Raw genomic sequence first — 27,677 nt, forward strand, 5'->3', positions numbered from 1 at the left:
AGGGCTCCGGCTCTCCGGCGGAGGCACTGGGCCCTCAGTGCCGCGACGGCCCGTAGGGAGAGGGAAGAAGGCTTCGTGCTGCGTGCGAGGCGGGGACCAGGGCACCCGGGCGGGCCGCCCCCCAGCTGGTATGTGGCGTTCGGCGCGTACCCGCGACCCCAGCTTGCGAGGCGGGCTCCTCCGGGCGCTCAGCGCGGCCGCCGCCCCCTGTTCCCTCCACACCCTGGCGCGTAGGGCTCCCGGCAGAGGCCGCGCGTTTCCGGTCCGCTAGCCCAGGGTCCGGGCTGGCCACTGCAGGTGCGGCCTTCAGTTCCGGCGGCGGGGCGGCCCTAGTTCTGGCTCCCGCGTGCCCAATCTTGAGTGTGGAGACTGAGGCCCACGTGAGAGGCACCCGGCCCAGGACCCGTCGTCGCGACTCTCAAAATCAAGCCCATATCCTCCGCTTGGCCGACGCGGCCTCCCGACTGCCTCCAGTCCCGCCTCCCGTCCTTTGCGCTTGCCGTTTCCCTTTACTTGTCCCCAGACACAGCGGCTCCTCTTCCTCCTTCAGTCCCAGTTAAGTGTGGCGCTACCCCGCGTTTGTTATTCTTCACCTCACTAATTTGATTTTCCTCCTGTTCATTCAAGCCCTGTAAGGATCCCCCGGTTGGCTCCGCCGCACCCACCGACCCAGACACGGTAGATGGCCTGAGAGTGCTGAAACTTCCGTGTCCTCCAGGGCCAGGGCCAGGAAGATGGAGGCACCGTGGGGAGGACAGGCACAGAACGGAGTTTTGCCCGCACTCGGGGCACTCCTGCCCTATGGGGTCATGCACTGCGTGTACAGTGTAGAATAGGGCAGATGGTTGTCAGCCTCAGTGGGCTGTGCCCAAGCTCTGAGTAAGGTCAGCCCCACTAACCTTTTTCCGGTGTGCTGTTGTCATGTTCTTCAGGGCTCAGCCTGGGACACGTTCATCTCTCAGCCCCCTGTTTGCCCCAAGGTGGCTGCTTTGTGCCCTGGTCCCATCCACCAGCAGCCCCGGAAACCCATAGAAAGACTGGGTGAGCACTCAGGGTGCAGGGCATGCTCATCCAGGGCAGATGAGAGGTCACTGGGACGGCTGCAGTGCAGGGTTGGGACAGGCTCCCAGGAGCCCTCAGGTCCGTGACTGGAAGGAAGGTCATCCAGGGACAAGTAGGGCAGTTTAAAGGTGTAGACTGGGAGCAGGGCAAGAGAGGCAGGGAGACTCTTCCCTGGTCTGCAGCTTCCGTCTGCTGTCTAGTGCTGGGAGGCAGGTTTCTGTCACCGTAGATGAACAGAGGAAGATACCTATGGGAGCAGGGTGTCTGGGGACAGTTCTGGAGATGCCCTGGGTACATGGCTAATGGTTGGCCCTTGGTCCCCACATCCTGTAAGTTTGGGGTGCCTTCCTGCTAGGTGGGAGCTGCTCCTTTTTCCTGGGACCACCCAGTCTTACCTGATCCTCTCCATCAGCACGGATCAGGAGAGCTCCCCCACATAACACACTCATCCTATGAAGGGTGCTGGACCAGTCTCCATATTAATATTCTGTGGCTGTTATAATAAATTATTACCAATTAGGTGGCTTAAAACAAGAGAAATTTATTCTCAGTTTTGGAGGCCAGAAGTCTGAAATAAAGATGTCAGCAGGGCTCCACTCTTAAGGCTCTGAAAACCATCCCATGCAACTGTCCTGGCACCTGGTGGGTCCATTTGTAACTTGGGTCATGGCGCCAACACTCAATCTTGGCCTTCTCTTCTCTCTGTCTCTCTCTTATAAGGATTCTTACTTTTGGATTTAGGACCCACCCAGGGAGTTCAGGATGATCTCATCTCAAGATCCTTAACTACATGTGCAAAACTCCTTTCCCAGCTAAGGTACTTTCACAGGTTCTGGGGGTTAGGGTATGGATGTATCTTTTGGGGGTGGGGGGACCATTCAGTCCAGTACAGCTTTCTTCGGTGGCATCTGTCCAGTCCTGAGTGACCTGACACTCCAGACCACCCATCCCGTGGCCTGTCCACTGATTCCTTGGTGATTGGCTGTCTCTAGTTGGCCAGGCTGTCCCAGATGTGTTCTTCAACCCTGGTGGGTCCTTGGCCTCTGGGTCCCTAAGGTTCCAGGAGGTCATGTAGAATGCTGGCCTGGGGACCTGCTCTGGCCGCCAGCTATTGTGCAAACCAGGGTATGAGGCCAGCAGCCATGACCCTGTAGGGAAGCATTTACTGGAAGCCCTGGGGCGGAGGCATGGCAGGCACCCAGGTCCCACTCACTGTCCTTCATACCTGGAATGCAGTGACCTGGTGTCCTGTCAGAGAGACCTGGATCCTGGCTAAGAGGCTTCCAGGATGTACATTTGTGGAAGCCCTGGTTCCTCCCCAGGGATGATACACAGAAACCTGAGTGCCTTCCCTCCTGCTGCATGGCGCTCACCGTGGGGCCCCTCTCCTCTCTGTGAGGGGCCAGAGTTCGCTCTGGAGTGACAGCTGTATGAGGAAGAGAAGAGTGATAGTCCCCACATCCGTGCTTATGGCTTCCCCCACAATTCTGTAGTTGGCCCCCTGCAAGGTCAGCCTGATCTTTGGGAGGCTGACCAGGGAACTCTGCAGAACTTTTGGTGCCTAGAGGCAGAGGCTGAGGGGGTGCAGAGGACGCTGGGGAGGTGGGTGGGATGGGCCTGCTTTTCACAGCTCTCTGTGACTGGCATTCACCCACCAGAGGGCGAAGCCCATGCCTGTGAGAGGCAGAAGCTGAATGCTGTGCATGGCAGTCGGAGCCAGTGGCTAAACTGAGTGTGGAGGACACGGCTCCATGGTCAGACAGAGCGGGGCACACCCTGTGCCCTTGCCAAGTCACAGCTTCCCACCTGTAAATCAGTACTGGCAGTGCCCGGGGGCTTGAGACACCATAAAGCATCACCCCGTGCTCCAGCTTGTGGCCCATCATGTACAGCAGATGTGTCTAGCTTCCCATCAAGAGTTTTCTTGAAATGAGTGGATTAAGAGACCCTTGGCTGAAGAAAAGTATGGGCCTGGGGAGAATGCAGAGGTTCAGCTTCTGATGTGAAAACTGCTTGGTGTGCAGTCAGCGTGGCCAGGTGGGAGAAGTTTTTATTTTATCTATCTATCTATCTATCTATCTATCTATCTATCTTCAAATTTAACCATGCATCCTGTATATATGTTTTTTACCATTTAATTTTAAAATTTACATTCAAGTTACTTAGCATATAGTGCAGCAATGATTTCAGGAGTAGATTTCTTAATGCCCCTTACCCATTTAGCCCACCTCCCCTCCCACAACCTCTCCAGTAACCCTCTGTTCTCCATATTTAAGAGTCTCTTATGTTATGTCTCCCTCCCTGTTTTTGTATTATTTTTGCTTTCCTTCCCTTATGTTCATCTGTCTTGTGTCTTAAAGTCCTCATATGAGTGAAGTCATATGATATTTGTCTTTCTCTGACTGACTAATCCACGTAGTTGCAAATGGCAAAATTTCATGCTTTTTGATTGCCAAATAATACTCCATTGCATATGTATACCACATCTTTATCCATTCATCAGTCGATGGACATTTGGTCTCTTTCCATACTTTGGCTATTGTTGATATTGCTGCTATAAACATTGGCGTGCATGTGCCCCTTTGAAACAGCACATCTATATATTGGATAAATACATAGTAGTGCAATTGCTGGGTCGTAGGGGAGTTCTATTTTCAATTTCCTGAGGGACCTCCATACTGTTTTCCAGAGTGGCTGCACCAGCTTGCATTGCCACCAACAATGCAAAGAGATCCTCTTTCTCCGCATCCTCGCCAACATCTGTTGTTGCCTAAGTTGTTAATGCTAGCCATTCTGACAGGTGTAAGATGGTATCTCTTTGTGGTTTTGATTTGTGTTTCCCTGATGATGAGTGATGTTGAGCATTTTTTCATGTGTCGGTTGGCCATCTGGGGGTCTTCTTTGGAGAAGTGTCCATTCATGTCTTTTGCCCATTTCTTCACTAGATTATTTGTTTTTTGGGTGTTGAGTTTGATAAGTTCTTTATAGATTTTGGATACTAACCCTTTATCTGATATGTCATTTGCAAATATCTTCTCCCATTCTGTTGGTTGCCTTTTCGTTTTGCTGTTTTTCCTTCATTGTGCAGAAGCTTTTTATTTTGATGAGGTCCCAATAATTCATTTTTGCTTTTGTTTCCCTTGCCCCTGGAGACGTGTTGAGTAAGAAGTTCCTGTGGCCAAGGTCACAAAGGTTGTTGTCTGTTTTCTTCTCTAGGATTTTGATGGCTTCCTGTCTTATGTTTAGGTCTTTCACCCATTTTGAGTTTATTTGTCTGTATGGTGTAAGAAAGTGGTCCAGGTTCGTTCTTCTGCATGTCGCTGTCCGGTTTTCCCATTTGCTGAAGAGACTGTCTTACTCCATTGGATATTCTTTCCCGCTTTGTCAAAGATGAGTTGGCCATCCGTTTGTGGGTCCATTTCTGGGTTCTCTATTCTGTTCCATTGATCTGAGTGTCTGTTTTTGTGCCAGTACCATACTGTCTTGATGACTACAGCTTTGTAATACAGCTTGAAGTCCGTATATTTCATTTTTACCTAACACTTTTGAAGACCTTGCTTTTCTCATTACAAAAGCATTGTTTAAAACACACAAACACGTACCTCTGTCCCATGCATTACTGTGCCTGTGGCCCGAGCTCAGATGACATCCTGGATGCTGCAGAATGGACTCACCCAGGCAGACACCTGGGCACACCAACTGCAGGAATATTTATGCTCGGGTATATTCTGTTGTTTTGTTTTGTTTTTGAAGTACAGGTCATATAATATAAATGAACCATTTTGAAGTGTACAATTCACTTTGGTTTTTAGTATAATTTTTAGTTTTTAATGTATTTGCTATGTTGTGCAACAATCACCATTGTCTAATTCCTGAACATTTCCAGCACCCCAAAATGAAATTGCATACTCATTAAGCAGTTACCCCCCATACTTCCTTCCCTCAGCCCCTGGCAATTACCAATACAGTCTTTGTCTCTGGACTTGCCTATTCTGGATTTTTCACATAAATGGAATTGTACAGTGTGGTCTTTTTGTGTCTGGCTTCTTTCACTGAGCTTACTGTTTTCTGAGGTCCAATCACGTATTAGTATTTCATTCCATTTTATTGCTGAGTAATACTTCCTTGTATGAACAGACCACATCTTGTTTATCCATTCTTCAGGCGATGGACATTTGAGTTATTACTAGCTTTGGGCTATTATATAAAAAATGCTGTAGTGAACATTTGTGTACAAATTTTTGCTTGGATAGTGGTTTTCACTCCTCTTGGATAAATATTTAGGAGTGGGATTGCTGTGTCATGTGCTAACTCCACGTTTAACCTTTTGGGGAATTGCCAGGCTGTTTTCTACAGTAGCTAGCTCCATCGTTTTCCATTCCCACCAGCTGTGTGGGAGTACATTGTGCAATTGCCTTTTTTTCTTCCAGCTCTTTCTGCCTATCTGTCCTCATTAGGACAAAGTCTGAGTGTGGTGAGTTAGCTGGAAGAGGCTGATCAGTCCACCCACACTGGGTCCACACAACCCAACAGTTTTGTCAATCCCAGTGTACAAGTGATACTTTTTGAAACCTGGACCCCCAATGTGTCTATTTTATTTGCACAGCAAGCCGCTCATTCTAGAGAAAGCTCCTCCCTTGACCTTCCCCAGGCAGGCCATCAGGACCCTGCAGGAGTCATGGCCACTGAGCCTGGCTCCATCAGCCCTGGGCATGGTGTCTGTTGCAGGTTAGATTCATATCCATCTGTTGTTGGGATGGTCAGCACTGGAGGGCAGAAGGAACCCACAACTGCTGTTCTTGGAGAGCTGCAGACAGGCAGAAACCCAGTAACAGGGTGGGATAGCAGCCACTTCCCACCTGGAAAGAATATCTGTGGACTCAAATCCATAGGTGCTTGGGAAAGAGATGTTTCTCTCTCAGCCTCCCACTGGCTCCCATGGTGACAGATCACTCTGTTAGGGCCCCATGGACAGTCTGGCACTGGGGGACAACATGCTTGGCCCAGTGGCACCCAGATGTCCTCAAACTTGCTTGAAGTCCCTCATTTTGGGGCTCTGAGCACCTCTGCTTGGGTCTCAATCTCCAGGTGGTTAAATTGCCAGTTGGAGAAACCAAGGCACAAAGTGGTAGTTGCCACAATGGGGAAGGTGTTGGATTTCCAAGGTATTAGCCCTGATCAGTACCACCCATGGGAGAGGGAACCAGCAAGGATCAATATCCTTATGGGCCTGAATGTGGCCCCATGAAACCTTAGTCAACCCAGATGCTAAGTGGCTTTGAGATTCAGATGGAGAAAGGTAGCCTCATCTGTCCTGGGTCTAAGGCCAGTGTCACACAGGCCTGGAGGCTACAGGAGGTTTGGCAGTTACCACATGTGACCCGAGTGAGGACTGTCCTTATTGCCATCTTTGTTTCTTTGGAGAATGCCCCAGACCATTGACTTGCTGAACATGTGACCATACAAACCACCCTTAATATGGGTCCTTCCACTTCCCATGCTCCATTGATGGCCCAGCTGCTTCTATGACCCCTCAAGATCTGTGGAACGTGTCAAACTCTGTATTTTCACCTTTTATGTACATAATTTTCACTCCAAAACATTTTCCTCCAGATCACTGACTGTCAACAAATCTTTCCCATTGTGGTTGTGATGTCCATGGGCAAAATAATCCACCAGAGACTGTTGAGAGCAGCATCCTGAAAAGAACCACATCTGGTTACTCTGAAGTGTCCTTGGCTGAAAATGTGTAGAGAGATTTGGTTAAATGCTTCCTTTTAGTTCTTTTTAGTTAGCTAGATTCTTTTTAGTTCCAAGCCAACTTATTTCAGGTCACTGGTGCCCCTGGGCACCTGCTTTTTAGAAATTTGCAAAAATGACAGAAAAGCAACAGTCGGTCAAGGAAAAGTTGGTGAAAACAGTTTCATCAAATAGACTCAGATTTCTGGAACTTTTGATAAAGGAATATCTATCTGCCTTCCACAGAAAAGGGAACAGAATGAAAGAACAAGAGCCCAAGCTTTTGTGCTCAGTGAAGTGTTGATTTAGTGCACTTACATACTCAAACTCCAGAGGCTGTGCTGGGCAAGTCCATATTTGTTCTGGAGGTAGCAAGAACTTAGGAAGAATTCTCATTCTTACCATGGACTCTTTTTTTTTTTTTTTTAATAAAAAGTTTTTTCAAGTTTATTTTTGTGAGAGAGAGACAGAACGTAAGTGGGAGAGGGGCAGAGAGAGAAGGAGACACAGAATCTGAAGCAGGCTCCAGGCCCCGAGCTGTCGGCACAGAGCCTGATGCAGGTCTCAGACTTGTGAACCAGGAAATCATGACCTGAGATAAAGTCGGAGGTTTAACCAACTGAGCCACCAAGGTACCCCTACCATGAACTCTTTAACAGGTCAATCCTCTCTTAGTGACTGTCCTTGATCAGTAACCTAATCAACGTGCAAGTCCTCTTCTTCCTCCTTTCCATATTCCCACCCATCAGGTGGGCCTTCTCTGTCTGACCCTTCCATGTATGTTTGCTGCACATCAGATTCACTCCCCCTGCTCTGCATATTTTAGTTATGGCCCGCCAAGTGAGCCCCTACCCAGATGGGACTGTTCTGAGCTGCATGTGTATTAGATTCCAGGCTAAACTTTCATAGTTTTGTTTAATCTGAATGGCATCTTGATGCACATACTGTGTTTTCCCAGTAAACCATATGAAGAGCTCAGAAAAAGCCACTGTTGTAGGGAGAATAATGCACCCCACCTTCCTCAAAAGATGTATGTGTCCTAGTCCCTAGAACCTATGAATATGTTATTTCACACAACAAAAGGGACTAGAAGGTGTGATAATGGATCTTGATGCGGGAGATTATCCTGGCTTATTTATGATGGGCCCAATGTAATCACAACATCTTTGTATAAGAAGAGGCAGGAGGGGCAGAGTCTGATGTTTCACTGCTGGCTCTGAAGATGGAAGACAGGGCCACAAGACAAGGAAAGTAGGTGGGATCTAGAATCTAGAAAAGGCAAGCAAACAGATCCTGCCTTTGAGCCTCCAGAAGGAAGCAACGCTGCTGAAACCTTGCTTTATGTGAGATAATAAATTTGCATTGTTTTAGCCACTAAATTTGTGGTGATTTGTTATAGCAGCAATGGGAAACTAACAGCCACAGTGGCATTTGGAAATAGTCATAGCGGGCATCAGGCCTACCTGGTGTTGGTTGTTGCTGGAGTGAACAGGGCCCCTCCATTCAGCTGTTTGCATTTACATTTACCATACCCGTTTTGTGGGTATACCCAAAGACAACTCAATCTTTTACAGAAACCTAGAACATGTATTCTGGAGAGACATTCTATTATTGAAAAATCAATCCTTGGTAGACATAAGAGGATTTATGAAGGAGGTAAACTCTACCACTGGTCACTATGCCATGAATGACCTGTAACCATCAACAGGTTTTGATCTGAAAACATTCAAACCAAAGAAAAACCCATTGGTATGATATATGTAATAAAATTTCCCATCGAGCCTCAACACAAGAGAATTCTTTTTGGGGAGAACCTAGGAATGTGACCAGGTGGGCTCAGTTCCACTTCAGTGACACAGCTTACTGCCTTACTGACTGAAAACACTAAAACTAACTCCTGCCCAAACCATGCTTCACAGGTTGGCTAGGGCACTACTCATTACATTCACTGTCACTCATCAGGGTCCCTGACAACGGAACAGCCACTATCTCCAACATAGCTGGACACTAATATGAAAGATAGAAAAGGAATTCTCGGGGTCTCACACCTCTTAATTGAAAGTGTAGCCCAACAGCTGCAGGGTACTTCTTCTCACCGCTCATTGGCCAGAATGAATCACATGACAGGGTCTCTCATGAGGCTGTAGTCCTCTGAAGCATGATGGGTTCAAGGGTCCACTACCAAGATGGCTCACTTATATGGTTGGCAAGTGGTTCCTGTCTAAAGGGCTTCTCCGTAGAGCTGCTTGAGTGTCCTCATGACATGGGAGTTGACTCCCCTCGCCCCCCAGAGCAAGCGATTCAAGAGTCCAAGTCACACACTGTCACTTATGCCATATTCTACCGGTGACACAGACCATCCCTGATTCAATGTAGGAGAAAACCATACCAACAAAGGTGTGACTATCAGGAGGTGAGGATTGTTGGCAGTCCTCTTGAATGCTGGTTACTATACCATCTAAGTGAGAAGCGTAAGGAAAAGCTTTTGCTGGTAGTCCAACTTCATCAAGCATCAGAAAGTCCATATGAGCAAGGAGTTGAATGGCTGCTGGGATGGCTAGGAGTACGGTAGCCTTTGAGTCCAGTCAAAACCAGGGACTTCCTGGGAGACATTGTGTGTCCTATGGTACAGATGGACTAAAATACCCAACAATCCCCTTTTCTCTTCCTGCATCCACAAACCTATGCTTTTCAGGCTCCCTGAAGTTACCCAGAGCCACGTGAATGAGTTCTGGCTAATGGAATGTGGACAGGAGTGATGGATAACTTAAAATGGCCTACATCATCTTTTTCACTTGTTTCATCAGTCAGCTGGACAGAGGAGATTCAGCAGAAAATCCTGAGAAGGACACAAAGAACAGCAGAGACCCAGGATAGAAGGAGCTTGGGTACCTAAATCAAGGACAATCTTCTAGGAAGGTCACTTGACCCACTTGAGACTGTGACATGAGCAAAAAGGAAGTCTGTATTGTGTTGAGCCACTGAGATCCTGGGATTGTTTGTTAGTGTAGTCACTGTTATGTGCTGTTAGTGAATACATCTTTTTAAAAAACTAAAATCATAGAGCTCCTGTCTGGCTCAGTCAGAGCGCGTGACTCTTGATCTTGGGGTCATGAATTTAAGCCCTAAGTTGGGCATGGAGCCTACTTAAGAAAAAAAGAACTAAAATTGTGACTCTCATGCAAGTATAAAATGAACATGTGTCAAAGATTTTGTTTCTTAATAAGGTGTTACAACCAGTTTTTTGAGGGTGGAAGAAGGGACCATAAGCAAGGAATACTAGGAATGCAGTTTAAATGTTGAAAAGGCAAGGATATGAATTCTCCCCTAGAACCTCCAGAAAGAGGGTAGCCTTCCTGCCACTCCAATTTCAGCTCAATGATACTGATTTCAGACTTCAGGCACCCAGAACTATGAAAGAATACATTTCCGGTATTTTAAGCCATCAGGTTTGTGGCAATATGTTATAGCAGCCACAGGAAACTAATACACTGTCCTTCATTTCTGCTTCTCTGTGTGGGCTCCGTTCTCTTGACAGGTTCTCCCTTCATGGAGACACGAAGGCTGCACCTGTACCTGCTGACAGGTATTCAGGGTTTAAAGTTCCACAGGAAATGCAAGCCCTAATAGTTCAGAAAGAATCCCTGCCCCGTGAAACCCACAGGTCCAAGTAGGTCATCTGCGGATCCTGAGTCAATCCTGAGGGCCGAGGGGAATTGGATGCTGTCTGCCTGAGTCATGCATTCACACTTGCCCAAACCCAAATTGAGAGTGGGGGCAACTGAGAGACTTTTACACAGAAAAGAACGATCCCAGCTCGGACGTGTTATCGGACCCGCGCCCCCGGCTCCCACGGCCTGGCCTCGCAGGCGCGCTCTGGGACCACTGAGAGTAAGGTCTCCACGCCGCCCAGAGCAGCCCGGAAGTGGCTCGGCCAAGTGGGGTCGGGACGGAAGTGCGGTCGCCCGAGAGTCGGTGGGCTCTGCTCGCTCTTCCGTGAGCCACGTAGGTCATTTATTTGTGTAGCATCCCTTCCCCCTGCCCGTTCGTTCACTCACTTGTTTTTCATCCCCGGCCCCCGCTTTCTGGTTCCGCCTGTCGCCTCTCGTGCGCTAAACTGCGCGGTCGGCATCTCCCGATGCATTTGTCCGTCTATTCACCCTTTCATTCGTTACTCCTGCTCTCGTTCCCTAGGCCCGCCAACATTCCTAACTCCGTTCATTCATTCATTCATTCGTTCAGACCTCCTCCCGGCGCTCCTGGTTCCCGCTTCCGAGCCTTTGCATGTGCCGGCATCCAACCTCCACTCTCACTTGCCCGGTGTGATCCAAGCCCAGCGCTTCCTGAGACCAAAACCCCCTTTGGACGTCTCCTGCTCAGTGTCCCTCCCCTTCTCCCACTTTGTATTTTTTCACCCAGTCCCCAGTAGGTGAGAGCCCGGGCATTGGGGTTGGGAGTAGACACAAATAGTCACTTGTGACCCGTCGGATGAGAGCCCATTGGCGTGGGAGACGGGACCTTACTGGGGAGGTGGCCACAGACCATGGTGATTAGGCATTCTGGGGGGAAAAGTGGAGGAAAAGGCTTTCAGGCGGAAAAAGAGCACGCAAGGTGAGTATGAGGACGGTGGGAGGCTGGAGCAGTGAAGGCAATCGGGACGACCTTCAGGGATTTGGATACTATCCCAAGATGGGCAGACTCCCAGGCGGTTAGGCCCGGTTAGAGGGGACGGAGGGCTGGGCAGCTCTGAAGCAGAAGTCCTGCCTGGAGGGATATCCCTGCCAGACTCTATCCTCAGAAACATGGGACTCCTGAGGCCAGGTCTTCTGGTCCTTCAAGAAACAAAAACGGACTTTTTTTTTTTTTTTTAATTCTGATGATTAAAAAAAAGTTTTTTGACATAATTATAAATTCCCATCTGTAAGAAATAATACAGAGATCTTATGTAGCTTTTACCCAGTTTTGTCCAATGGTACCTTTTTGCAAAACTCCAGTACAGTATGATAACCATATCAAATAGATAGTAAGGATAAGGAATATTTCCATCACCTGATTCTTTAAGTTGCCCTTATAGCCACACCTACTTCTCTCCTGCCTCCATCCCCTCCTTAAGGCTTGGCTTTCTGTTTTCTATTTCTACAATTATGTCATTTCAAGAATGTTATATACATGAAATCATGTAACAACCTTTTGAAATTGGCTGATGACTTTTTTTTTGGAAAGTCTTTTTTTTGAAAGTTTACTTATATTTGAGAGAGAGAGAAAGAGAGCATGAGCAGGGGGGAGGGACAGAGAGAGAGGGAGAGAGAGAATCCCAAACAAGCTCCATGCTGCCAGCACAGAGCCTGACACAGGCCTTGATCCCACAAACTGTGAGATCATGACCTGAGCCAAAATCAAGAGTTGGATGCTCAACCAACTGAGCCACACAGGTGCCCTTTGGCTGACGACTTTCTAAAAAAATTAACACTTTTAATACGTACAGTTGTTGTTTTTTAGTATATTCACATTTTTGTGCAATCATCACCATGATCTAATTCCAGGACATTTTTATCACCCTAAAAGAAATTTCATACCCAATTAATCAAATTATCCATTCCTTCCTTCCCAGTTCCTGGCAGTCACTAATCTACTTTCTGTTTCTTACAGATTTGCCTATCCTGGACATTTCAGATAAATAGAACCATTCAATGTGAAGTCTTTTGTGTCTGGATTCTCTCACCTAGCATAGTGTTTTCAAGGTTCATGTATCCTATAGGATGTAACCATATTGCATTCCTTTTTACGGCAGAATGATATTTGATTGTAAGTATCTGCCACGTTTTGTTTATCCCTTCATCAGTTGATGGACATTGGCCTGTTATCATTTTTTGGCTGCTATAGTAATTATATATATTATATATTATCTGTATTACTGTATTATCTGTACTACAGCTATGACATTCATGTGCAAGCTTTTGCATGGATACTTTTTTTTTTTTTTTTTTTTTGCTTCTCTGCTTCTTGGTTACATTTAAAACCTTGACCAGGAGAAAGAAAGAGGAAAAGAGACAGGAAAAGAAATGGGGGAAAGCTCAAATTCTCCTTAGCAACAGTTTCCTCACGCACAGCACTGCCACAGATCTCTGTTTTTTAAAAAAATTGAAAACACACACAAGATTAAGGAGGAAAAAAATGGAAAAAGGATGCCCCAAGGTGGGTCATGTAGCTCTTTGTGTGTGTGTGTTTAAAAAAGCTGCCTGGACACACTTTCATTTCTCTTTAAAAAAAATTTTTTTTTCTTTTTTAATGTTTATTTATTGTTGACAGAGAGAGAGACAGAGCATGAACAGGGGAGGGTCAGAAAGAGAGGGAGACACAGAATCTGAAGAAGGCTCCAGGCTCTGAGCTGTCAGCACAGAGCCCGACGTGGGGCTCAAACTCACAGACCGCGAGATCATGACTTGAACCGAAGTCAGACGCTCAACTGACTGAGCCACCCAGGCGCCCCACACTTTCATTTCTCTTGCATTGATACCCTACTAGTAGAATTGCTGAGTCACGTGGAACTCTGGGTTTAACCATTTGAGGAACTGCCAGAGTGTCCGTCCCCCCCCCCACCCCCACCCCCACCCCCGGCCAGGCCACACCAGTTGACATTCCCATCAGTATCTGATTACTTTTTAACATTCATTGGTAACTAATTTAAATTTTTACAAAACATTTTGCAAGGGAGCAGTCAAGCAAGACTGGCTATCCAGTTTGCAGCCTTTGGCATGCTGTGTGGGGGATCAATGGAACCAAGGAGTTGAGGAAGCCAGGGCAGAGGGCCCTGAGAAAAGCAGGGAGAGGAGGGGATGGTACAGAAGACCACAGACTGGGCACCTCGGTATATCCTTCAAACACTTGGACACAGAGGCAGGGACACTCACTTCCTGTGTTACTGACAGGCACAAGCACCCAGAGTTACTGTCAGAGGGTCCTGGGGAGGGGCCTTCACGGCCTGGCTGTGCTCACAGGCTCACCTTTGTGTCTCCAGGTCCAGAGGAAGCGCCCTGGGCCCTGTGGCTACCCTGTCTGGGAAAGGGTATGATGGCTGCCCAGAAGAACAAGGCATCAGCCCCGGCCCCCGGGGTCCTTCAGAGCACACCAGCCCCAATGGTGGGTGAGCCCAGCTCTGAAATCTATGGCAGGTGCTTCTGGGGTTCTGCTACAAGGAGGAAGAGGGGCTTCATGAGGCACTGGCCCAGCTCAGAGCTGTGCTGTCAGTGGTTTTAGCCAGAGGCATGCTCCGAGGAGCAGATGCTGGAGCTCTTGGTACTGGAGCAGTTTCTGGGCGTGCTGCCACCTGAGATCCAGGCCCACGTTCGGGGGGCAGCAGCCATGCAGCCCCGGGGAGGCTTTTGCCCTGGTGGAGGGGCTGCAGCAGGAGCTGGCCAGGACAAGACTCCAGGTGAGGGCAGGCTGGGCGGGGGCTGGGTCTGCTTCCTTCTGAACCTGGCTTATGGTCCCCCGTTGGGGCTGGTAGGGTTGGGGCACTGTGGGAGAATGATGGTGAGAGCTTGGTCTTTGCTCAGACCCCAGAGTAAGATGGATGCCCTCAAGATCACACATGTGATTGTTCTCAGCACTGTGTCTTCAGAATGTGGGGACACGGGGGACGCCAAGAAAGATGGAGCGTACCAATACGTGCCCCTTGTTTTCTCTGGATCTGCCTGGCCTGCCTGCTTTCCTGTCCCCAGGTCCCGGCCCCCAGTCCCCAAGAGGTGCTGGTCCCCAAGCCAGAGGAGCAATATGAGCAGGAGGTTCCCCTCTCCAAGCCCTAGTTCCCGGTACAGCACCTATCCATGCACTCGCTCCTACCTCATCCTGACAGCTGACCCTGGGGCCACCTTGCTAGTGGCCTGGGGATGACAGGTGCCCCTGGGGTTTGCCTCACTCTGGAGTGGGTGAATTGGAGCCCCTGGGATCATTGACAATTCCAGTGCATGCAGAATGAGGGCACCAGCTGGGCTATGGACTCTGTAAAGGACAGTAAGGGTGGTCAGGGGCGAGTGTGGATGGCCTTTGTTTGCTGTGGATGCATCACTGCAGGAAGGAGCAGCCAAAGATGCAAGTGTGGCCTCAGGGCCAATGAAGCCTCCTGCCCTTGGCATTTCTCCCCCAGGGATCTGGCTGCACAGCCACCCCAAGTCCTAGGTTTAGGTAGCTGGACCAGTCTGGTTGGGCTGAGACAGGAGCCTGATGTGGTCTAACAGTGCCTGGCAGCCACTGGGGTTCCTCCATGCCTGGCCAGGCTGCCTATCGGGTGGAGGGGACTGCTGAGGTGTCGGGGCAGAGATGAGGTGGGCAAGGAAGACAGACACAGCCAGGGTTTGGGTCAGGTAGTCACCTTAAGCCTCCTGGAATGAGGGTAGTTCACTTCTCGTGTTTCTACAGGTGACCAGGTCCATCTTTATCCTCAAAAACAGGTGTCCTCACTTCTCTGGTGCTTAGTGACCCCAGTGTGGAACAAGGGGATGGGAGCCAGGCCCTGGAGCTACCTTGTGCAGAGTTGGAGACCAAGTACAAGTGAGACAGGTGGATTTTGAACCTTTCCACCATTCTGGCTCCCACAGCCTCCCCTCCCGGCATCCTGCTGCCCGGGTAGGTGTGGGGACATGTGGGATGTGACACCATCTAGGCAGGCACAGTGGTCTCCTGGCATGCTCCCATCATAGCCAGGGCTGCCAGAACTCAACAGGGCAACAGCTTGACTCCAAGAGTTGGCCTTGGATGCTGCCTCTATGGGGAGAGTTGCAGCATCTGCGGCCCCTGTTTTCCTGTTCCAGACTGAAGAGGGGCCAGGGGCACCAGCTCAAGAAAGGTGGGGGTGATGGCCATGCTGGATCCAGCCAGCCCCAAGCTTTGCCCCCACTCTAGATCTGTCACAATCACATCGTTCCTGAGATCTGCTAGGCCCCTCTGCCCCATTCCCCAGGGTGCTTTGGGCTCTTAGGCATTTGCTTTCTCTTCCTCCTGTTTCAGACTACTGAGGCAAGGTGGAGTCGCCAGCACAGTGGCCCAGCAGGTGGCTCCAGGAAAAGGTGACATTCCCTGGATTGTGCTGAAGACTGACACTCCAGGCCACTCTGAGGGGGCTGCATCTGGAGGCCTGAGGGCCTGGGAAGACCCCAGACAAGCTCCGGTGGAGGCAAAGGACCAGGGGGCCCCCAGAGGGAAGCTGGAGCCTGCAGACTGTAGGAGGGACGGGGGCAGGCCCAGAAGCATCCAAGAGGGCCTGGTGCCCGGCCCCTTGCCTCTCCACAGGGAGCCTGCCTGCCGGTGCAGTAAGTGCCACAAGACATTCAGCTAGAGTTCCTACCTGCTGCAGCACCAGCGAGTGCACACGGGCGGGAGGCCCTGTGAATACCCGGTCTGCCACAGAGCCTTCAACTGGAACTCCAACTTCCTGGAGCACCAGCACGCACACAGGCGCGCGGCCCCACACCTGCCCGGCCTGGGGCAAGGCCTTCAGCCAGAACTTCAACCTGGCCGAGCACCTGAAGATACGTGGGGTCGCGCAGCTGCACGCAGCTGCACGCCTGTCCCGACTGGGTCAAGGCCTTCCTGCACGTGGCCGGCCTGTGGCAGCACCAGCGCGCACACTGGCAAGAGGCCCTTTGAGCGCACCCGGTGCAGCCTGGCCGAGCACAGGTGCAGGCAGACAGGTGAGTGGCCTTACACGTGCCGTGTGTGCAGCAGGTCCTTCGGCCACCGCTCCAACCTCAACGAGCACCGGGAGCGGCACGCGGGTGGCTCCACACCCTGACTCTGGGATGCCCCTGCCAGACTGTGAGTCTGAGTCAGCTCGGCCGGGCGCGAGGCACCCGATGCTGCCATCCGTGGACAGTGTGTGTTAAATCGCCATCCGCGTGCCCCACCGTCGTGGGCTCGGTGTGCTGCAGCACAGGGATGGCGACGATGCAGGCAGAGCGTCAGGCCGTGGAAACAGCCCCTACGATGACAATGGCAGTTTCACTGGTGACCCCCCTGGCTGCACACGGGTGGCAGGGAGGTAATTCACCAGGTGCAGGCGGTGGATTTTGATGCCGGGAGGGGTGTATCTGTGTAGAGGCCGGTGAGAATCGGAGGCTCCCACGGGCGTGGTGGTCTTGTCTCAGGACCCTGTGGGACTGAGACCCAGGGCCCAGTTGGCTGCCCAGGAGCAAGGGTTAGATGCGCCCCCTTCCCTGCCTCCCCTCCCCTCAGCTGGATCCGAGGTTGCACAGAATTTTTTCTCTTAAGCCGAGGGCCCACGGGCCGGGGCCAGAAGGTCAGAGGCCTTGCTCTGGGGCCCCTGGTGAGCATCAGGAGACCTAAGGGGAAGAGTGGGGGTGGTCCTGCCGCCGTCCGCTCTCAGCTGCTTCCCTCCCACCCCTACCCCTTGCTCCTGTTCTCTCCATGGTTAAAGCTAGGAGTGCAGTTTAAAAAGATAAACCTGAGCAGCTTGAAACACTTCTGGCTGGTTATGGACCCAGTATCAGGCCCACACACCCGGGGGGGGGGTGGCACAGCCCCCACGTCCTGCCTTCAGTGAGTGAGCAGGTCTCAGACCCATTTCCTGGCACAACTGACCAGATTCTGGAAGCTAGAGCGAGGGAAAACCAGCTGGGGGAGGGGTGGAGTGGTGGTGAGCAGGAAGGCCGCTGGGAAGGGAAGGGAAAGGAAATGGGAGAAGAAGCCAGCCTGGTCACTGTGGGGTGCTAGGGCAGAGCAGCTGGGCTCAGTGGGAGACTGGTGGGGTGGGGTGGAGGGGGGGGGGGTCAGAGCAGACCACCCGCAAAGCACGGGGGGCGTTCACTGTTTCCAGCCACGACGAACACCCTTCTCTGGCCTAGCTACCACCGCCTCGTCTCCCCATGCCAGAATCACCCTGATCTGAACGGCTGTGTGCACTGGGGTCTCCCCTGGAGTCAGTGCTTGTCAGTCTTGCCACCTCCACCACCATTTTGGACGCCTCTTTCTGACCTTGGCTGCCCCTGGATGCGCTGTACTTCCTCCTGCTCCTGGGTCTCCTTGGCTGGAATAGCAGACTCCAACATAGGCTCATGAGAGAAGCAGGGAGAGGGAGTGTGTGGGGCTGCCTTCCTAGTTTGGAAAATTCCTTCTCATGTCTCCAGAGTGGAGCCCCAGGGAGGACCCAGACTGGCCTGAGGACTCCCGGCTGACGAGGATCCTACTCGGCCGTCTGCCAGAGTAGCAGCATCTAGTCACAAGGGTTGCTGAGCACCACGGTGCCATATCCGGCACTTTGCAGGGACTCCTCCACCTGCAACCTGATTGCCGAGTTGGGAGGCTTCATGCCAGCCCCGGGTGATGGGAGAGAGCTGGCGCAGGGAACTCCAGCCTGCCCACTAATATCTCGCTGCGACGGGGTGGGGATGTGCATCTGGCCCGTGTGATGGGTGAGATGTGGGGCAGAGAGGGCTGTCTCGGGGAGGAGGCAGGCAAAGAAAGCACCCTCCCTAGGTATCTTGAGGGAATTGTTTATCTAGCTCTGTGAGGCTGAAAGAACCCAGAGATTCATAACTGTAGAGCAGCTACCACCTCTAGGGCTGGTGGTGCAAAAGAGAAGGGATGGGCTCCTGGCGGCCTGGGGCTGGGCTGGGGGTCTCTGAGAAGGCTGGAGCATAGTTATTGCTGGAACTTTGACGGTGTGCAGGAGAGACCTCTTTGAAACCAGCATTGTATTCTGTTTGGGCTGCCAGAGGCTCGACATAGCATCCTTATTTGCCTGACACGTCGAAACTGTCCATTGGCACCATTGGATCTTCTGGGTAATAGGGCCCAAGTGGCAGAGCAGCCTGCTTCGTATCCGGGACCTGCCGCGGGGGCTCCACACAAAACTGCAGTTGTAAACAGATTGGGGCAGCACAGTGAGGTGTATACGTTGTGTCCAAATTCAGAGGCCTCCCTTATTCCTCATTTTTAGAGGTGGTCCTTGTCTGTTGCAGCAACTGACGTCAGTTGCCCGTCTCTTAGAAGGAGCTATCCTAACATGCTCCAGATCCCTGGGCACTTGCCAGAGGAGGTGAGACCCTGACGTGCATTTAACTCACTTATTGGTCTAATTGATCTGCTGCTTCATGTTTATTAAGTCCAGTCAGCCAGTGTCATCCATATAGTGGCAATGGCGTGCGGGTGTGATGTTCTGTGGGAAGTTGGGATGATCAAGATCTCGACAGAGATTGTGACAGACAGTAAGAAAGTTGAGTGAACAGCCCTGAGGCAAGCCGTGAAGGTGTGCTGTTGTCCCGCGAAAATGCGGTAAGTCTCGTGGTCCTTGCGTCCTGGTAGAGAAAAAGCACTTGCAAGGTCAATATTCATGAAGGTGAGACTCTTTAAGCCCCTGAAGTCATCCTAAACCTTTCCCTGCAGAAGCAACCCCTCTGGGGGTTAAAACATCCTGATTACCGCCTCATCACTGCTGCCAGTGATGGGTACTGTGCACATCTCTGGTGGGCCCTGTCACTTGAGCTCTGTTAAGCTGGTCTTTCATCCCCATTGAAATCAGACCTGACGGCAGCATCTCCCAATGCCGTAGTAGCCTAGAGGGCACTGCCACTTTTCAGGGATGCAGGTACCCTCCTAAGTAATCTGTTTCTCAATGTCTTAAAACAAGGGTGTCCTCCTCTTTACTCTGAGTGTGTGTGTGTGTGTGCGTGTGTGTGTGCGTGCATATACCATATTGCACACGATAAACCTATTTCCACATTCCTATACCCCCAAGCCTTTGGATTCCTTCCTCTACATTATACCAGGGGAGTTCTGGCTATTGAACCTCACTGAATTTAGGCCACTGTGAGTCCAGGTCTCAGTCAACCTACCAAATAAAATCTCCCTCAAGCTACTCAGTCTAACACCTCAAATCCAGTCTTTGCAAATTGGCCCGTATAGGTAAATTTGATCTGGTCCAGTGTTGTATCCCATCCTCCTTGGTCAGATACTCTTAGATGCTGTTCCCGTGTTTATTACCCAGGTTTATGCCAATTACATGAGCAAAGCCTTGCAATTCTTTTAAAGTATAAGCGGCATCAGATTTTACACTTGTCCACCTAGAGCATGCTAGACTTGAGTTGGAGGTCTAGGGGGACAGTAAGGGGTGGTTGGAGAGAATGGAGACCTCCTAGGCAGGTGTAGCAAAGTGGTATTAGGACTGACAGAAGAAATTCGCAGTACCCCTGTCGCAGGCTGCCAGCTTCATTTCTACAGATCCTTGACCTGATCATGCTCCTGCCTGCCTTTGTGCAGCCCTGTGGCAAATGGACTAAAGGCAGTGTTTGGTGGTTTCTGCTCTGCTGCTCTACCTGGCCACAGGCCCTCGTCTGGGTGCCAGAGGCCTGGTAACACCTATTGGCCTTGGCTCTCAGTGGAATGACCCTTGGCCCCTCTGCATGGAATGCCTCCCCCACCTGCTCCAGCTGGAACATGCAGCCTTCTAAGCCTGGGCTTGGAGCCGGGGCAGCGAGCGTTCAGGGGATGCTCAGCAAACGTGGAAGGGAAACCAGACATGGAGAGTCTCCCTGCTCCCCTTCCTACTCAGCAGAAGCCAAAGACCCTGCATTGCCCATCAGGCCCAGTGTCGCAGACTATGAGTCTGGAGTTCTCCCTTGTCCAGCAAGAGAGGGGATGCAGAAATGAATACGAGAGAGACTAATGTCTATGAGGAGACAAGAGCCCTAAGTAAAGGTCCCTTCTCCATATTTATTAGGATCAGAGGGCTTACATATGTGGCAGATGTGCAGAAAGAAACAAAACAGTAATCATTAACTCATATGAGAGGAAAAGGGTTTCGAAGGTATGAGGCATTAGAGGTTAGGGTAAAGACAAGTCAACATCCCAGCACCAAGCAGATGGCCGTTTCCTGCGGGCACCGCATCTGTTTATCTAACTTTTCTAAGGACTAAGATAAATGGAGCAAGCTATCCTGAGAATAATAAGTTCCTCAAGACTCCCTTAAGACCTGTATTATCATTAGCTGTTCTCAGACACTTGGGACACTTTTGTCCTGTTGCGGGGGGGGGGGGGGCGGGGGGGGGGCTCTCAGCTCTATGCTTTGTTCTACTTAGTGACTAGCCTTGGGTGCTTTCGCCCTGAGGAAGCCCTATGCTTTGTTAACCCCTTGGTATAGGCATAGAGAATTTTTAAACTTCTTTCCCACAGCCCAGCATGGCTGGTCTCCATAAGGGCTCTGAGCTCTCCCACCAGCCCTCTGCCCTTTGCCTATCCACCCCTACCACCCAGCCTCCTCATGGCTCATCCTGCCTCACAGCCTTTACACTGGCTCTTCCCCCTGCCCAGAATACTCCTCCCCCAGGAGTTACCTGCAGGACTCAACCTGCTGGCCTTGTTCAGATCTCTGCTCCCCAGGAAGCCTTCCCTGACCTTCCAATGTCACATGGCTCCTCTGCACCCCACATTCCACCACATCCTCAGGGTTTATGTTTTTCCCAGCACCCACCCTCTGCATTCTCCATCTCCCTGACCGGCTGGGCTCCATGCAGGCAGGGTGTGGGTCGATGTTTTCCCACTGTCTTTTTTGTGTCTGGCACACAGGAGATGCTCAACAAATGCTTATGGAATGAACAAGGGCAGAGGAAGCCAGGTCAGGTGTGATGTGAGACCTAGGAGGCTTCCGTGGGCCCTCAACCTAGGGAGAGAGCTGGGGCTGGACACCCAGGGTGCAGACTAGGTCTCCAGGGATGGCAGGACTTCCTCAGAGGTCCAGTGTGAGAACACCATGTTCTTACTCCTCCCATTCTATCCCATCAGGCTTTGCCCAGGGAGAAGGGGAGGTCATGAGGAGATAGGGAGAAGGGGAGGCCACGGAAAGAGGGGGAGGCCTGGCCTCTGGACGGTGGGCTACAGCCACACAAGTGACCACAGGCAGCTCAGACAACTGTCCACAACCCGAGCACAGGTTTGGAGTTGGGAGGTGGGCAGAAGCACCGATCTGAACCCAAGGTCCTTGTTGCAGATCGGACTCCAAATCCATGATGGATCACACAGCACAGAATTAATCAACAAAGGAGAACCAACTAACAGCTCCCGGAAAGAGCCAGGACGCACCTCCAGGAAGACCACATAACCTCCATTGTAGAATATCCAGACACAGGGGCGCCTTGGTGACTCAGTTGGTTAAGCATCTGACTTCGCCTCAGGTCATGATCTCACAGTTCTTGAGTTCGAACCCAGCCTCTGGTGAGCTTGAGCCCACTTCGAGTAAACACAGGCCCCGCTTCAGGTGAGCCCAGCTTCTCTCTCTCTCTCTGTCTCTGTCTCTGTCTCTGTCTCTCTCTCTCTGCCCCTCACTTGTGCCATCTCTCTCTCTCCAAAAAAAACACAACAACAACCCAGAGACAGGCAAACCCCATGTGGACCCTCACCCTCACACCTGGGGTGGAATATGATGGGGAGGGGGCTAGGCTGGGCCCTGAAGGGCAGAGCTCAGCATCCCTGCAGAGAAAAGGAACCCTGCACTCCTCAGCTGTTCAGAGATGAGAGACTGTGCAGACAGGAAGTCAGCAGGAGGACAGGACCCTGCCTGGCCTCCTTTCCTTCACATCGAACACAGGAGTGATAGTTATCCCAATACTGCCTAAGTCTGAGCACGCAGAACACTGAGAACAACAATAGGTACCTCAGTTTTTATTATTTAGTTTTATTTTATCACTTATTGTTTTATTATAAATCATTTCATTATTTTCACCTTAATCATTTTAATTATTAGTAATTTTATTATTCCATTCTATTATTTATTTTATTTTTCATTTTATTTATTCATTTACATTTTTTTGTTAGGTTGATGCAAAATGAACAAATTAAAACTTTTTTTAATGTTTATTTTATTTCTGAGAGAGAGACACACAGAATGTGAGCAGCGGAGGTGCAGAGACAGAGGGAGACACAGAATCCAAAGCAGGCTCCAGGCTCTGAGCCCTCTGCCCAGAGATCATGACCCAAGCAGAAGTTGGATGCTTAACTGACCGAGCCACCCAGGCACCCCCTAAAATTTTTTTTCAAGAGAAAGGAAAAGAATTTTATGCAGCCCAAGTTGGTGCCCAGGGTACATAGTCTTCACAAAGAAGAGCGTGCTCCAAGAAGGAACATTGGTGCGCATTTTTACGTCTTTTACGTAAACAGCTACAAATCGTCATGATGGAGGACATTCCAGAAAATTACAGACTTTATCTAATGTTTTTCATATGTGCGAGGCCCAGGCCATATGACTTTAATCTTATGGAACCCAGGGAGGGTTTTTTTTTAATTATATGTTTTTTATTATATATATTTAGTTACCACTTTTATTATTTATTATTTTATTAATTATGTATAATTATTGATTATCCTTATTGATGAGGCTCCCAAGGCTCTTGACTTTTGCCCTTTGTCTCCACCCCATGCAGGCCCCCCACCCCACTCCTCTGGGAAGGACAAACAATAGGGTCAGTGTCCCTTGCTGCCACCGCCCCCTTGCTTGGGCTTTATCACCCCAGGCATTCACCGGCTGGAGCAAGGCTGGCCATCATGTCCACTCTCTGGGCCTTCCTCATGCTCTGGGGTGAGGTTGCTGGGGACAGGGTCCCTTGGGGCGGGAGGGAGCAGGAGCGATAGGAATAGGGGCCTCACAGTTTCGGTCTCTGCAGGTCTCTTGCTGAGCCCAGCGACGACGGAGGCCGCAGTAGGTGAGTCTGGGTCGGGTCCTGGGGATGGCGGGCACAGGCAGAGGTGAGCCTCTGTCCTGGGACCCAGCACTCACCCCAATCCACTGTGCAGCATTCCAGACCCAGCCAGACCTGTGGGCAGAGGTTGAATCGCTGCTGGAACCCTGGGCCAATGTGACACTGACTTGCCATGCCTGTCTGGAGACCATGGATTTTGAGCTGTTCAAGGATGGGGTAACCCAGGAACTTGTGCACCTTGGTGTACCTGCTATGGAGCACCAGTTCCCCCTAGGACCAGTGACAAGTGACACCCAGGGCCTGTACCGCTGCCGCTCTGGCTTGAGCAGCGGATGGACCCAGCTGAGCAATCTCCTGGAGGTGACTGGGGCAGGTGAGCGGAGGCTTTTATGGGGCCATGAGGCAATGGGGAGAAGGCTGCTGGAGAGGCCTCATCCCTCCACTCCTCACTCTCCTGGTCCCGCTTTTCTGGCAGGGGGGGAGGGTTGGCAAGTCATCTGACACCTCTGACCCTGTTTCCTCATCTGTAAAATGAGGATGATGTTCATACTGACCCCAGAAGGTTGTGAGGAATAAATGAGTCCTCAGAAAGCACTTGGGACAAGCCTGGCACATTTCCTGTAACCTATTTCTTGTTTCATACCCCTGTCTCCTCCCGCCGCTGCCTCTCTTTCCTCCATCGATGCCTTCCATTTCCCCGGCTCCACTCACATGAGTGTGGAGGGCTGGGTCTGGCTGGGCCACCCATGTCTCCCAAGTCATGCAGAACCACCGGTTGACCCTGCTCCACCTGCAGAGACCCTGCCCCCGCCTGTGCTCTCAACGGAGCCTGTGTCCTGGATCACACCTGGCCTGGAGACAAAACTGCTGTGCCGTGGGGGATTTCGGGGTGTCACCTTCCTGCTGAGGCTGGAAGGCGATGACCAGTTTTTGGAGGTGTTTGAGGCCCCTACAGGCGTGGAGGCCACCTTCCCAGTCCGTCGGCCTGGCAACTACAGCTGCAGCTACCGCACCCATGCAGCAGGTGCACCCTCTGAGCCCAGTGCTACTGTGACAGTCGAAGAGCTGGGTGAGTGTGTGGACCATCCCAGAGGACTTCCTGGGGTAGGAGGCTCCTGGAGGACAGAGCTTTGTTTATCTTGACCCCTAACCCTGAATACCCTTGCCCAGGACTGGGTCTGGGAAACAGTGGGCCCAAGGTTGGGTGGATCAGCCCCGGGCCGAACACTGACACTGCCGGGCGGTGCAGGGCCTGGGGACGGGCCCCAAGGAAGAGTGGTGTCGGGGCGGCCACCGGGAGGGCAGAGGTTCGAGGTCCCAGCCGACGCTGTCCCAGCGACCTCGCGACCTCGCAGGCGCACCGTTGCCGCCCACGCTGAGTCTCCAGGGAGAGTCTGCAGCCGCCGTCCTGCACCCGGGTGCCCGCAAGACCTTGGTCTGCGTGGCGCCCCTAAGCGGCGTGCACTTCCAGCTGAGGCGGGGCGAGGAGGTGCTGCAAGTACCCATGAGCTCCACCAGCCCAGACCGCGTCTTCTTTCACCTGAACGCGGTGGCTCTGGGCGACGGCGGTCTCTACACCTGCCGCTATCAGCTGCGTGGCCAGCAAACCTGGTCCTTGGACAGTGAGCCCGCCGAGCTGCTGCTGAGCGACGGTAAGCCTGGCGGCCGTGCGCTGAACCGTGCACCTGGGGCTGGGAGGGCGACAGCGCCCCTCTCCGGGGACGGAGAGCGGGAGGAGAGACCCGGGGAAGGGTCCCCCGGTACTGGAGAGCCCAATCCGCCCAGCCTCAGTTTCGCCAACTGAGAATGGGACAATGAGCTCGTCTACCCCAGGGCCCCACGAAGAATAGCTGGGTCAACACGCAAGTCCGGCACAGGTCACGCAGGCGCCGCCTGCCCGGGGTCCCCTCCCGCCTCCCAGCTCCGGGGGGGGGGGGGGGAGGGGGACGGGACGCCGGGGGCCTGTTTGTTGAAGGCGGCCAGGCGGGGGCCGCAGGGCCTGCGGAGGACCCGGACCCAGAGCGTCGACCCCGAGAGAGGGTTCAGGCCTGCGGGGGAGCACGCGTGCTCCTCCGACCCAGCGCCCTGGGCTCCCCTTGCCCACGTCTATCTTTATGGACAGTAAATGAGTGAGGAACAGTGTAGGAGTGCGCGCGAGAGTCCCGGGGAGGTCTGGAGGGCGATGCGGTGTAAGCGGAGGGTGGCGCCTGCGGGCCTCCCGGGAGCGAGCGGAGGGGCCGGGCCGCCTCCTGCAGGCGAGAGGCCCGACACGTCCCCTCGGCGCCCGGGTCAGCCCGTGTCCTCCCCTCAGAGACGCTCCCCGCGCCGGAGCTCTCGGCCGAACCCGCGACTCCGCGGCCGGCGCCCGGCGCGTCCCTGCAGCTGCGGTGCCGCGCGCCCCGGCCCGGCCTGCGCTTCGCCCTGGTGCGCGAGGACGCCGGCCAGCGCCGGGTGCACCGAGTCCTGAGCCCCGCGGGCACCGAGGCCCACTTCGAGCTGCGCGACGTCTCGGCCGTGGACTCGGCCAACTACAGCTGCGTCTACGTGGACACCGAGCCGCCCTTCGCGGGCTCGGCGCCCAGCGCGCCCTTGGAGCTGCGCGTGGAGGGTGAGCGGCCCGGGCCCGGGGGCAGAGCTGGGCTCGGCGGGGAAGCGCTCCGGGGCCCCGTCCCGCCCGCACGGCCCCGTCCTGCCCCGTCCTGCCGGAACTCCGGCGGCGGAGGGGCCCCGGCCGCCTCGCCTCTGCCTCACTCCCGGTGCTCGCGGCCCTCTTCTTCCTGGGCCCGTTCTTCCTCCTCCTCCCCTGTCCTGAGGTCCCGAGTGCCAAATGCTGGGGTACCCCGGGAAGCCCCAGATCAGGCCCGAGGCCAGGAGACTTGCGAAGTGCTGGGGAAGGGGGGACGCGGCAGACAGTAGGAGGAGCCGCGTGTGCCCGGGGCTGGGAGAGGGGAGACAGGGTGTGAGAGCAGGGCGGCAGCCTGGAGGCCCGGGTGTAGCGGGGGCGGGAATGCTGGGAGGGGTGGGGTGCTGCCTGAGGGGCGGGCCTCACCCGACTGGCCCGGCTGCTGCTCCAGGGCCCCCTCCCAGGCCCCAGCTCCGGCCCCTGTGGCGCGGGGCGGTGACTCCGGGCCGCGACGCCGTCCTGCGCTGCGAAGGCCAGGTGCCGGACGTCACATTCGAGCTGCTGCGGGCCGGTGAGAAGGAGGCTTCGACCCAGACCCGGACCGCCCACCGCTCGGCAGACCTTGTGCTGACCTACGTGGGGCCGCAGCACGTGGGCAACTACAGCTGCCGGTACCGCAGGTTGTGGCCCAAAGTCTTGGTGTCGGAGTTCAGCGAGCCGGTGGAGCTCCAGGTGGCAGGTGAAGTTTTCCTCTGGTTCTGTGGGTTCTGTGAGCTGGCTTCCTCCTGCTGGCCTTTGCCCAGAATGTGCCCTGCGTCAGGACTGCCCCTTCCCTTCACCTCCTCCGAGGACATTAGTTAGTGTCCCTCCTCTGCTCTGGTTGTGAGGGAAGTTCCAGGCAGGGAAACGACACAAGCTAAGGCCCGAAGCAGAGTGGTTTGGTCAGCTTGAGCACCTGGAGGGAGGCCTAGGTGTGGGAGAGGTCTTGGCTGGCGGTTGACCTAGCTACTTCCTTCCTGCGAGGCCTCAGTGAAGTCGGCCCTGATTTCACTGGGGAGGAGGACACATGACGCTTCCCTCCCCTACCATTTCTCTTTTGTCAAATCTGTCTAGGAAGTTGATCCACTGCAGACTCAGGCTGTTAATGGTATCCTTGGCAAGTATTTTCTCCCTTCTGGCACTGATCCCTCATGCTGCAGCTGGAGGCTGGACTCACCCCGGGGGTGCTGGAGGACTGTCCCTCATTCCTCCTGGGAATCAATAAATGTGAAGAGAGACTTTAACAGGTGTCCTTGGCTAATGTAGTCCTGGTACAGGGGGCTGGACTTCCAGGGCTGAGGGAAATGGGCTGGGATCTTGTGTCCTAAAGGTGGAAGGGCTCTGGGTTGGATCCTGAGGGTAAAGGAGCCAAAGATTGGCCACTGGGTCCATATTTTTCAAGATCACTTTTTGCTTTCTTCCATCAAGGTGCTTCCTACTTCCCAGGCACCTCTGCCTGTCCCCAGCAGGTCTGGGTAGGTAGCTTGAGGCTCCAGATATACTCAACCCCA

The 27,677-nt window shown here is 52.7% G+C and overlaps 1 protein-coding gene across 14 annotated transcripts; it reads left to right on the forward strand.

Annotated features, from left to right (window-relative positions):
- Positions 1–39: 39 nt before the first annotated feature.
- On the forward strand, positions 40–27,410 carry A1BG (alpha-1-B glycoprotein). 14 transcript variants are annotated; one of them, XM_042969885.1, is made up of 16 exons: positions 40–128; positions 1,804–1,879; positions 2,721–3,099; positions 12,451–12,606; positions 13,820–13,941; positions 15,252–15,351; positions 15,808–16,837; positions 21,800–22,066; positions 23,229–23,383; positions 23,469–23,507; positions 23,599–23,877; positions 24,301–24,573; positions 24,860–25,156; positions 25,816–26,112; positions 26,579–26,866; positions 27,241–27,410. In XM_042969885.1, the coding sequence occupies exons 8-16, from the start codon at positions 21,987–21,989 to the stop codon at positions 27,246–27,248; spliced, it is 1,716 nt and encodes a 571-aa protein (XP_042825819.1). In that variant the 5' UTR covers positions 40–128; positions 1,804–1,879; positions 2,721–3,099; positions 12,451–12,606; positions 13,820–13,941; positions 15,252–15,351; positions 15,808–16,837; positions 21,800–21,986; the 3' UTR covers positions 27,249–27,410. The 14 variants fall into 14 exon arrangements, with proteins under 14 accessions (XP_042825819.1, XP_042825825.1, XP_042825818.1 ...); XM_042969884.1 differs by lacking the exons at positions 1,804–1,879; positions 2,721–3,099 and having other exon boundaries at positions 44–128; positions 13,820–14,233; XM_042969886.1 differs by lacking the exons at positions 1,804–1,879; positions 2,721–3,099 and having other exon boundaries at positions 44–128; positions 15,252–15,360.
- The last annotated feature ends 267 nt before the right edge of the window (positions 27,411–27,677 follow it).

The sequence above is a fragment of the Panthera tigris genome, chromosome E2, assembly GCF_018350195.1.
Source record: "Panthera tigris isolate Pti1 chromosome E2, P.tigris_Pti1_mat1.1, whole genome shotgun sequence".
Taxonomy (NCBI): Eukaryota; Metazoa; Chordata; class Mammalia; order Carnivora; family Felidae; genus Panthera; species Panthera tigris.

Coding starts and splice junctions, on each gene's coding strand:
- A1BG (XM_042969885.1), top strand. CDS start 21,987: ATGATCTCACAGTTCTTGAGTTCGAACCCAGCCTCTGGTGAGCTTGAG. Junction 23,384..23,468: donor GGCCTTCCTCATGCTCTGGG/GTGAGGTTGCTG, acceptor CGGTCTCTGCAG/GTCTCTTGCTGAGCCCAGCG. Junction 24,574..24,859: donor TGTGACAGTCGAAGAGCTGG/GTGAGTGTGTGG, acceptor GCGACCTCGCAG/GCGCACCGTTGCCGCCCACG.